The sequence below is a fragment of the Diabrotica virgifera genome, chromosome 4 (assembly GCF_917563875.1).
Source record: "Diabrotica virgifera virgifera chromosome 4, PGI_DIABVI_V3a".
NCBI classification, from domain to species: domain Eukaryota; kingdom Metazoa; phylum Arthropoda; class Insecta; order Coleoptera; family Chrysomelidae; genus Diabrotica; species Diabrotica virgifera.
In genome coordinates, this window is record NC_065446.1 from 29294442 (window position 1) to 29306740 (window position 12299).

The 12299-nt window shown below is 32.9% G+C and overlaps 1 protein-coding gene across 1 annotated transcript in view; it reads left to right on the plus strand.

The window, feature by feature from the left end:
• Nucleotides 1-12299, plus strand: part of LOC114349351 (extended synaptotagmin-2-B) — a 179392-nt gene that overhangs the window by 149885 nt on the left and 17208 nt on the right. The window contains exons 10-13 of the mRNA XM_028299696.2: nucleotides 1586-1744; nucleotides 1798-1883; nucleotides 7862-8000; nucleotides 8082-8168. Of these exons, the coding sequence (XP_028155497.2) occupies nucleotides 1586-1744; nucleotides 1798-1883; nucleotides 7862-8000; nucleotides 8082-8168 (471 nt within the window). The remainder of the gene's footprint in view (nucleotides 1-1585; nucleotides 1745-1797; nucleotides 1884-7861; nucleotides 8001-8081; nucleotides 8169-12299) is intronic.

The window sequence follows — 12299 nt, forward strand, 5'->3', positions numbered from 1 at the left end:
GAACCAAATATAAACAAAACAAATAAGCATTAATAAGTATTATTGTTAAAAATAAAAAGAATAATGTGTATGTGTACATTGTACGCACCTAAGAAGTTAACTTATGTTATATGATTTCAACGAAATAATTATACTTTAAACAGTTTATATGCATTTTATTACTTTCCAAAAAATTGTATTAAAACAATTCCAAAAATTAAAAAAACATAAAAGAAGGCAACAACATTAGGTGTTCCTAAAGCGGTCACCCGGTCACCCATCCAAAATATAACCGCAGTAAACACTGCTTGACCACGGTTATCGGACGACAACCCTGTACGTCAGTGTGCTACGGCCGTAAAATTGATATCAATATGAATTATTTTCAATTATTTTGACAGATACATGTTTTGATACAAATAATATTAAAATTGCTTTTTAATCTTCTTTTCATCATACTTTAATACTTATCGGATGACAAATCCAAAGACACAAAAATTATAATAAATATATTTAGTAAAAACACCAATATATTTTTTTCGCACTTTATTTGCACTGATATATACGTAACTTTGGAAGATTTGGCAACTAACTTCATACTGTCTCTGTGCGCGTAGTTCATACTGCCGTTTTTATAAAAAAATACTCTCATTTATTGACTTCTTGATAATTTGAACACCGATATGAAGATATAGTGATAAAAGTAGAGATCAAAAGAAATTGGCAAAATTGGTTTAATCTTTTTTTATGTTAGTTCACCCTTGCATGATTCTGGTACCACGATCTTTCTGATCTGAAGATTAAATAAAATTAAAATCAATGGGAAAATCCCAATAAATAAAATTCTCATCTTGTAATTGCATAATTCTACCAAGAATTATTTTAATTTTTATAAAATTCTTCTTTTGTACAGCTTCGGTCACTGATAGTTGTTTACACCTTCGTTTTTACATTTATTTTGATTTATTTGTTTACCTTTCATTTTGATTTTTTAATTTTAATTAACTTATTCTGGGTCCGCCACTAATATCACTGTATAACATCACCTTGACGTAAAAAATGCGTTTAACCAAGGCAACAATTAAAAAAATCGGCTACTAGATATGTAAGGCCATAAATCAGAAAGAAGAAAAAAAGTTAGAGATTTGGGAGAGGAAAATCTTGAGAAAAGTTTTTAGTGGTATCAAGGTGGCTAACGGAGAATGGCGCAGAAGAACAAACCAAGAGCTAATATAAGAGACCCAAAATAGCACAAAAATCGGGGCACAGAGAGTTAGATGGTTGGGACATGTGTCACAAATGGCACAAGAAAGAAACGTTCTGAGAGTTTTGTTAGCAGAAGAACAACGGAAGAAGAGAAGAGGGAGACCACGAAGGAAGTGGTTGGATGCCGTCCAGTCTCTTGTACCCAGTTGGGTACAAGAGACTGGAGAGAATAAGTGAAGGACCGGAAAAAGTGGAACCATTTAGTCAATACTATCGAAGCCTAGGGCTTCTAGGGCCTATTGTAGTGCTGTTATATATAGAAATGTAAGGGTGTAAACTATTCACTGATCGCAGCTGTACATAAATTATTATGCTGACTCACATAGAGATGATATTTTAGGGCGTTTTGAGGGTCCACGTTTTTGAAGCTAAAGACTTAGAAAGAAAGGATGTAACTGGAAAATCAGACCCCTATGTTGTCCTAACCGTTGGCGCACAAGAGTGCAAGACTCCTGTTATCAAACGAGAACTGAATCCAAAGTGGGACTACTGGTGTGAGGTAAATATTGAAATAATGTTTTTTATATATCTAAAGAGAAATGCGTTTTTTAGTTTGTTATTTTGGATCCATTGGGCCAGCATCTCCATTTTAAAATGTTTGATCAAGACGATTTAAACGAAGATGATTTTATGGGAAGGTAAAATATTTTTTATATAGGTAGTAATAAATACAAATATAATTCATTTACCTAAAATATATAGGATGTCTAAATTATGTAAATATTAAAGAACTTGTGAAGAATGGATCACCATCAATCAACCCATATTTGTCCATTGCTGAACATATGCTTCCTTCAGACATTTTCATCTTCTTCTGTTTTGCGCCTCTACTATCCAATTGGTTACAATTCAACACTCAGACAATTTTTTTGTCCACCTTCAGTCTTTCATTCTTGCAACATATCCCGACCATCTTCACGTTTGCCTTGTAATACGTTCGATAATATCTTCTACTCCGGTTCGTATACGTCTTTCTTAGTATATTTCTTAAGCTTGAGCTTTCCATTTTAGGTTGTACCATTCTCAATTTTTCCGCTGAGGTTTTCGTGAGAGTTAAGGTAGAATTCCGCACCAAGCGACCGAGACAAGAGACCGCGACAGGCGACAGATAGGTCGTGATAGACGATAGTTGGTCGCTGGTCTCGGTCGCTTGCTGCAGAACTGCCCTGATATAATTACATTGAGAGCAGTCGTGGGGAGACCTCGCCTATCTGTCGCCTGTAGTGGTCTCCTGTCTAAGTCGCTTGGTGCGGAATTCTACCTTTTTATGGTTTCGGCTCCGTAGGTGAGGACTGGTAGTGGTTGAAAGCTTTCCTTTTTAAATGGATTGGGATATTTGTTTAAAACACATCTCTTATTTTTTCGAATATAGCTTAACTCAAATATACGTAAATGGCTGTAGATCCAGAGTACGGATAGGTAACAAACTCTCAGAATCGTTCGAAATAAGCAGTGGCCAGAAACAAGGATATGCGCTGTCACCTCTCCTTTTTAATATACATAATCCTGGAGAAAGTAGTAAGAACAGCACAAATTAAAACAGAATTACTGACAGTAAATGGACCAAAATTACTACTAGCATACGCGGATGACATTGGCATTTTGGAAACACAGTCACCAATGTGAAGGAGACTCTCAATAAATTGGAGGTAGAGGCAAAGAAAACTGGTTTAAGGGTAAATGAAGAGAAAACCAAATACATATGCATCAACAGACAAAAAGGACGAGATAGAATAGGGCAAAATGTACAATCTTCTTCTTCTTCTTCAGCCTGTGTTCGTCCACTGCTGGACATAGGCCTCTTCCATTTGCTTCCATCGATTTCTACTCTTGGCAATTCTCATCCACTGTTTGCCCGCGACTTGTTTGATATCATCTGCCCACCTCTTCTGCGGTCTGCCTACTAATCGCCTGTTCTCTCTTGGTCTCCAGTTTGTTAGTCTCTGTGTTCATTTTTCGGGATTATCTCGGGCAACATGTCCGACCCATTGCCACTTGAGTCTTGCTATACGTTCTGCGACATCAGTAATCTTTGTTCTTTCACGAATGTCGATATTTCGAATTTTGTCTCTCAAACTAATCCCTAGCATGGCCCTCTCCATCGCTCTTTGAGTTGTACTGAGCTGATCTAAGGTTTTCTTTGTAAAGGCCATGGTCTCCAGTCCATATGTAGTTACAGGCAAGATACATTTGTCATAAACTCTACGTTTTAGACACATTGGTATATCTCTATTCTTCAAGATAAAGCTTAACTTGCCGAAAGCTACCCAAGACAATTGTATGCGTCTTTTTATTTCAGCTATTTGGTTTTCTTTGCCGATTTTAATGGTATGTCCAAGATATATATATATATATATATATATATATATATATATATATATATATATATATATATATATATATATATAGTGGTCTACATTTTCAAGACTGACGTTGTCAATAACAAGATTAGTTTGTACATTACTCATTATTTTTGTTTTCTGAAGATTCATTTTGAGACCTATTTTATTTGACTGTTGGTTTAGTTCCTTCATCATTTGCTCCAGTTCCTTGATATCTGTACTGAATAATACTATGTCGTCCGCAAACCTCAAATGACTCAAATGTACACTATCAATGTTTAGACCTTTTTCCTCCCAGTCGAGCTGTTTGAATACATTTTCCAATGCTAAGGTAAAAAGTTTTGGTGAAATAGTATCACCTCGTCTAATACCTTTACCAAGGCGTATTTTTTCGGTTTTTTGGTCTTCATTGATTTTGATGTGGAATGTGGCCTGTTCATAAATGTTTTTAATGAGTGTAGTGTACCGTGAGTCTATTCGAGCATCCCTGAGGGCTGACAAAAAGGACCAGGTTTCAATACTATCGAAAGCCTTGTGAAAGTCAATAAATGCCATATGTAAGGGTACATTATATTCTGTATTTTTTTCTACCAGTGTTCTGACAGTTTGTAAGTGATCGTTAGTACCAAACCCTTTTCGAAATCCCGCCTATTCAACCGGTTGATATAAATCAAGTTTTTGTGTTATGCGGTTGGTTATTATTCTTGTTAGCAATTTGTATAAATGTGACAACAAACTCATAGGCCTGTAGTTTTCAATATTAGTATTGTCTCCTTTCTTGTGTAAAAGTATTATTTCGGCGTTTTCCCACAGATTGGGTATTCTTTTCTCTATCAGACACCTATTCAGCAAGACTTCCACAACCTCTACAACGGTGTTGCCACCCATTTTTAACATTTCAGACGTTATATGATCCTCGCCAGGAGCTTTTTTATTCTTCATTTGCTGTAAGGCATGTCTAATTTCCGAAGAAGTTATTTTAGGGAGAGTTTCCGAGCCGACGTTTAGAATTGTTCTATGGTCTGTTCCGGGGTTCTGTATAGTGGATGTATAAAGATTCTTGTAGAACGTTTGTATTTCCTTCAGTATGTGAGTTTTTTCTGTCACCGTATTCCCCTGTTGGTTTTTGATTTTAGTTATCTTCGATTTTCCTTTAGTTAAATTTGATTTCAATACTCTCATGTTGCTATTGTCTTCGATGGTTTGCAATATTTGTTTTGTTTTATAATCCCGCAAGTTTGACCTTATGCTCTTTTTAACTTTATTGTTGATGGCCTTATATTCTGGTAATTCTTTAGATGTTCTTCTTCTTTCTTCCATTAAATCCAGTGTTGTTTGTTTAAGTTTCGTTTTTCTCGAATTTTTATTTTTACCACAGATCTTTTTTGTAGTTGATGTTATGTCATTCGTTAATTTTTGTGTTATTTCATTTATATCTTTCGTGTTGAATACTGGTAAAGGTCCTAGTTTCTTTTTTAGTTCACTTTGATATTCCTCTTGATTCATTTCGAGTGCTTCTATGTTTGGTAATTTATCCTGTGTTAATAATTTTCTTCTATTGAATTTCGTATTTACTTCTATTCGCACCCTAACTAATCGATGGTCACTACCAGTGTCGACAGAATTTAGTACAGTAACATCTTTAGCAATGTTTTTGAAGTTAGAGAGTATAAAGTCAATTTCATTCTTTACTTTGCCGTCTGGGCTGTGCCACGTCCATTTTCTCTGCATCTTTTTCTTGTAGAATGTGTTTAAGCAGAATAGCTTTTCTTTGCTGAGGAAGTTTGCGAGCATATCACCCCTGTGATTTCTACTTCCCAGTCCAAAATTTCCAATATATTCGTTGTCGTTGTTATTTTCGTTCTTTCCTATTTTAGCGTTGAAATCTCCCGTAATTATTACGTAATATGTTTTCTCTAGGTTTCTGGCTCTTGTAATGTCTTCATAAAGTTGTTCTACCTCTTCATCATCTGCAGAAGAAGTTGGCGCAAATGCTGTATCTACAATTTAGTTTTACAATACAAATGTACAATAGACCCATATAACTTTGAAAGAGTGGAGAGTTTTAAATACCTCGGAGCAAAAATCACTGCAAATAAGGATATCACGGAAGAGATTAAAGGGAGAATTCAGGCAGCAAACGGATAGGCTTAGGCTCTAAGAGCCTAACACGAGCATCAAAGATTAGAATATATAAAACAGTGATTAGACCAGTGCTCATGTATGGGTGTGAGACGTGGACCCTGACCAAAGCAATTGAAAGAAAACTTAGATGTTTTGAGGGAAAAATCCTCAGAAGAATCTTTGGACCTTATCACGACCCTAGTAGCAACCAATGCAGAATGAGAACAAATAGATTCCCTAATAACCGCCTTGCCAAACTGTTCTGGGAGGAAGCCCCCACAGGCAGAAGGCCCTTAGGACCCCCACGAATGCGATGGAGAGACAATATATGGTCAGATCTAAGAACAATGACCCAACTATCATGGACGACCGTTCGAGATGGAAGCGAGTTGTTCAGTCAGCCAAGACCCACCCCGGGGTTGTAGTGCTACCAGAAGAAGAAGAAGAAGAAGCTTAACTCAAAATTTTCTTCTGAATAATTCACCTGCTTGGATCTTAATGGTTAATCTTATTTCGTGACCCTAATACACATATCTTCTGATCATCTTTTCATCATTTTTGTTTTTCCATCTTTAACCCGGCACCTGCCACTTGGCTTTGCAAGGCGCCAACTGCCACGTGGGGTGCTCACAGCACCCCTTAAAAATTTTCTGTGATCTACTTGTTTAAAAAACAAAATAATGTGTTGAGTAACACAAGCATATAAATAAACATGTTTTATTAACTTATTAGCCACTAATATGTTATAAAAGTTAAAAAATAAAATAAAAAAGGTGTTATAAGCAAATTAGCAAGTACCAAGCCATAATAAATGAAGTCAAGTAAAATATCTAAAAAAATTAAGATTTAGTGAGTATAGAGTCTATATTAATAATTTAAATCAGTTATTTCAATAAAAAATGTAAATTTGACCTGTTTATCAAAAATACAAAAAAAGAATTTAAAACTTAAAGTGCCTGATGATGACACCCCAATTCGACTTTAGAGCTATAAGTTCAGAATAACACTAAATAACCACTTCAAACACTAACACATATATGCTATATAATATTATAGAAAGCTACTATGACGCACAGCTCGGTTACCAAACTTGAAATACCAAATATTTGATAAAAATGTGTTATGCTGGTAGCACCCCACGTGGCAGGTGCCGGGTTAAACCAACTCTCTGTGTTACTTGCTGTAGGTGTTGTAGTAAAACTCTGACTTCTCTTAAGTCGTCTGTTATAAGAACAATGCCATCGCCATATCGGAGATGATTTAGTATCGATGTGAATACCCTTTGAGTCCCACTCTAATCGTTTAAATGCGTACTCCATGACTGTTAATGAGTAGTTTTGGCGACAAAGTATCTGCCTGTCACACCCATCTGTCAATTTTTATCTTCTCAGTCATCCAATGAAGGGTGCTTTTAAGATAGCGACTGTTTCCACTGTGACAAATGCTTTGAGGAAGTCAACAAAAATAAGAACAAGTGGTCTATAACATTTAATAAACTTTTTGATTAAAATTCTGCACTACAGATGGTCGTTTGTTCCGTGGTCTGATCTAAATCCTGCTTGTTCTTCTGACTGATAGATGTCGAGTTTTACTTCTAATCTATTTTCCAGTTCTCGAGTAAAGAGCTTGAAGAACGTGTTTGTATTTTTTGTGTTTATATTTTTACTGTTTGCAGATGTAGATAAAATACAAAGACATTATTAGCTAGTTAACGTTGAAATCTGTAAAAGATATACGAATACACAGCTTTGTCCCGATCGCAGTTTTCTTGTATAAACCCTAAATCACTGACATTAATTCACATTACATGTACATGTACATGTACATACTATACAGTATTGGACATTTTTTTTCGGAACATAGGAACTTTCAATGCAATAAGTTAGATTCTTGATTTGCAATTAACCAGTGTAAATTTCAAGACAACGTCACGATGTTTCATATTTAATTCATTTATTCAATTATTATTTATAGTGTCAAAATTTGATAAATGTCATTAGTGTCAAAATTTTATAACAGTGGAGTAAACTTGCCTGCGATTGGACCAATTACAAACAAGCAATACAACGCGGTAAATTTAAATCATTCCTCTTGGTTAAAAAAACAAACCATAATAATATGGAACTATAACTTTTATATTTATTTTTTAGCGGCATTGCGGAAATTCATTCCGTAATTAAAGAAGGAGAAAATGACAAATGGTTTAATTTAGATAACGCTAAACATGGCAAAATTCATCTAAGATTTACTTGGTTAGGATTGTCTGCTGACAAAGGAGATCTTCATGCGGTAAGCTTACGTTCAATTATAAGGTTTATACCGTTAAGAAATTAAGAGGAGGTGTGTTTTCTGAAATATTCTGATTTTTAGGCCTCCCAAGAAATAAAATTATTAAAGGTAGCGGACATTAGTACAGCTCTTCTTACCATATATTTAGATACAGCACAAGAACTTCCGGTAAGTAGTAATTAACTTATTAGTTAAAACTGTAGGTCGCACTAAATAATATATTAACGGTGCATAACTGACCTTTTGTAAATAAATACAGCAATACAATAAAAATATATTCCAGCTACAAAAGAGCTGATATGGATATTACGTGGCGCGAAAATTTATTTTCATTTTGATGGTAAATAAAATTCTAGTTTTATTTTGAACGTTTTTTTCATATTTGCTAAATTTGAAGTAAAACTCGGCACAAAAGAGTAACTTTGAAACAGTTTGCATTTTGAGGCTCTTTTGTGGCGCGTTTTACTTCAAATTTAGCAAATATTATGGAAAATCTTTCAAAATAAAACTAGAATTTTATTTTTCATCAAAATGAAAATACATTTTCGCGCCACGTAATATTCATATCAGATCTTTTGTAGCTGGAATATTGTATGCGCCACTCATTTTTACGGCGTTTAGCGGTTTTTTATTCTTGTATCAGCAGTTTTTCAAAGTTTTTTATAAATTAAATGTATGAAGTTGAATGTAATGCTTCTCGATTACACGTTAAGCGTTATAAATGGTCTCATTTGTCGCATTCTCTCCCAAATGATCTAGTAGTTACGACACCAGATTTGTGATAAGACAATCTGAGTTCATATCCCAGCCATCCTAATAATTATGGCCGGCAAATGAACTCGGATAGCCCGATCAAACTTATCGTCGTAACCACTACAACTACATAAACCATTTCGGCGATAATGGTTAAATGGATTATACTTTTGGACCTCGATAACTTCTGAACGGCTTAACCGATTTTGATCATTGAACATGAGTTTGAAACCTATTGACAAGTAGTATCTGATGCAACCAAGGTCAAGTATAATAACTGAAGGTATTACAGGAATTATTGAGCTTGAAAAACCGGTTTTCCCATAAGAAATAGATTTGATCACACTTATGAAGCCTATAACTTAAAAATTCGAATTTTCCCAGATATGAGGTATACACCGTTAGACGCGTCTAGGGTCCTACTACAAACGCTCAATTATTGGCGCAATTCGTAGGTTAAAATTTTGAGTAATTGTCGAAAAACCAAAATTTTCAAAGTTTAATTTTTTAGTTTTTCGGCTATACTAAGCCGTGTGTAGGTATGATCTTGACCTATTAGGCACCATTTGAAAGCTTAACTCAACGCTATTGATTTGGTATATTTGTGGTTTTCCTGTCTTTCCTTGAACCTAAGATATATATATATATATATATATATATATATATATATATATATATATATATATATATATATATATATATATATATATATATATATATATAGACTTTAGTTTTTTATTGAGGTTGCAGTCATTTATTTCTAAGGGGCAGGGTAAGAGAAACTCTGTGTTATAATCAAGCTTTCGCAAAATTTATTTGCTTCGTCAGGATTAGCTAAAATTATTATATAGTTATAAATAAATACAACGAAATGAAAGAACATTACATAAAAATTAGTACAAAAACTTACAACGTGAGGCTTGTTCCTTAATTTGACATTTCTACAAAACATAAAATATCTAAAAAAATCTTTATCCTAATGGTTTTCAAGTTTCAATGTTTTAATTTTTACAATTCATGATAAAAAATATGATTTATTAATTTAGTTCTAAATTTGACCAATGCCAGAAAGACACTTAAATAATGTCAAAAAGACACTCGTAGGTATTTGTTTATTTGATTTTAAGTTGTTAAGAACTAGATTTTTGATTATTACTTGCTTGTGCATTTTAAAATTTTAGAAGTTATAGATGTATATACATATATATATATATATATATATATATATATATATATATATATATATATATATATATATATATATATATATATATATATATATATACGCGCAAAAAATATGCCATTTTGTATCTACCTAGCCCTATAGATGGCTTATGGGTGGTCAAAAGTCACAAACTACACCGGTTCTGAATCGGCCCTGACCCCTTCTTGAAACAGAAAAAAAATTCAGATCGGTCTAACTTTTCCACACACATACCTACATACATACGTCGGAAAAATGAAAGAATACCCATGAACGATCACATCAATCACTTATTATTTGCTGTCTTTTTCTATAACAAACGTTTGTTATTTATAGAAAAGGACAGCAAATACAAAATAAGTGATTGATGTGATCGTTCATGGGCATTCTTTAATTTTTCCGACTGTACATACTAGACCAGGGCGGATCTGTAAAAATATTAGTACATTTGGACGTTGAGAGGTGACTCAAATTTTTTTGCAGAAATTGCTTGAAAATAATTCAAATAATAATATTTGAGTTATCCTCCCTCTCAAAAAGGTCCGGAACATTGTTTAAATAATCAAAATGTCAAAAAATGAAGGAAAAGTTCGATTTTTTTCTTCGTTTTTTGATTATAACTTTAAAAGTATTAATTTCCGAGAAAAGTTGTACTGACATAAAAGTTGTATAATTAAATTTTCTACAATATAGAATTAGTTACAAATTTAAAAAATAGTCACCCTTGTTGCAAAATAGCAATAATCGCGAAAAAACTATACAAAAACAAGTATTCGCATTTTACATTTTTTCAACCATTTATGCTACACGTAGGACCTTCATATTTCACCCAGAAAAACTTTATGATACAGTAAAACAATACTGTAAATTCCATTAAGATCGGTTCAATAGATTTTGCAAAATAAATTTTGCAATCCAGCTTTTGCAAAGAAAATTCGTTTTTTCAAAATGTTACAGGACTGAAAATAAAGCAGATAGCAAGTTGAAAATTTTTTTGCGTATAGAAGTGTACTGTACCTTTTATTTGCAATTTGCAAAATTAAAATCGATTAACTGCCACGGCGTCAGGAATTTTTTTAAATAAACATTAATTATTGGTGCTACGCGCAGGACAGCGGATAGTTTGCTCTGATTGGGCATTTCAATGACCTTTGATAATGATTGATGCATTTTAATTTTTATTACATTTCGATATAAATAAATAAATTTGTTTATTGCAAAATAAAATCACATACTCTATCCTTTGAAATAACACTTTCTTTAGTAAAAACTTTCTTTGTTCATATATTTTAACTTAGAGAATAAAAGTTTATTATTTTTAAACATATGCAATTGTTTAAACAATATTTCACAAACAATAATAAAATTAGTTTGATTTTTGTGGAATTAAAATCTTAAAATACAGCAAAATATAGAGTAAGAAAATAATATATTAGATAAAGATTAGAAGAAATTTTGGTGGAAATCAACATGTATGAATCGAACACCGCTGTCCTGCGCGTAGCACCAAAAATTAATGTTTATTTAAAAAATTTCCTGACGCCGTGGTAATTATTCGATTTTAATTTTGCAAATTGAAAATGAAAGGTACAGTACACTTCTATAAGCAAAAAAAATTCAACTTACTATCTACTTTATTTTCAGTCCTGCAACATTTTTAAAAAATGAATTTTTTTGCGAAAACTGGATTGCAAAATTTATTTTGCAAAATCTATTAAACCGATCTTAATGAAATTTAAAGTGTTGTTTTACTATATCATAAAGTTTTTCTGAGTAAAATATGAAGGTCCTAAGTGTAGCATAAATGGTTGAAAAACGTAAAATGCGAATACTTGTTTTTGTATGGTTTTTTTCGCAAGTATTGCTATTTTGCAACAAGGGTGATTATTTTTTAAATTTGTAACCAATTCTGTATTGTAGGAAATTTAATTACGCAACTTTTATGACAGTACAACTTTTCTCAGAAATGAACAGTTTTAAAGTTATATTCAAAAAACCAATAAAAAATCGAATTTTTCCTTCATATTTTGACATTTTGATTATTTAAACAATGTTCCGGACCTTTTTGAGAGGGAGGATAACTCAAATATTATTATTTGATTTATTTTCAAGCAATTTCTGCAAAAAAATTTGAGTCACCTCTCAACGTCCATCTCAAAACAGATGAGCCCTGGACTATACATACATATCCACAAACATTTTCCTCTTTTTAAATAAAAATTGAGTCATACTTCTGATCTCGGTAACTTTTGAATGGTATAACCGATTTTCAAAATTAGACATGCGTTGGAAAGGTAATGATCAGTACTATCAGAAGCCGCAAAGGTGGGACTTAAATTTTT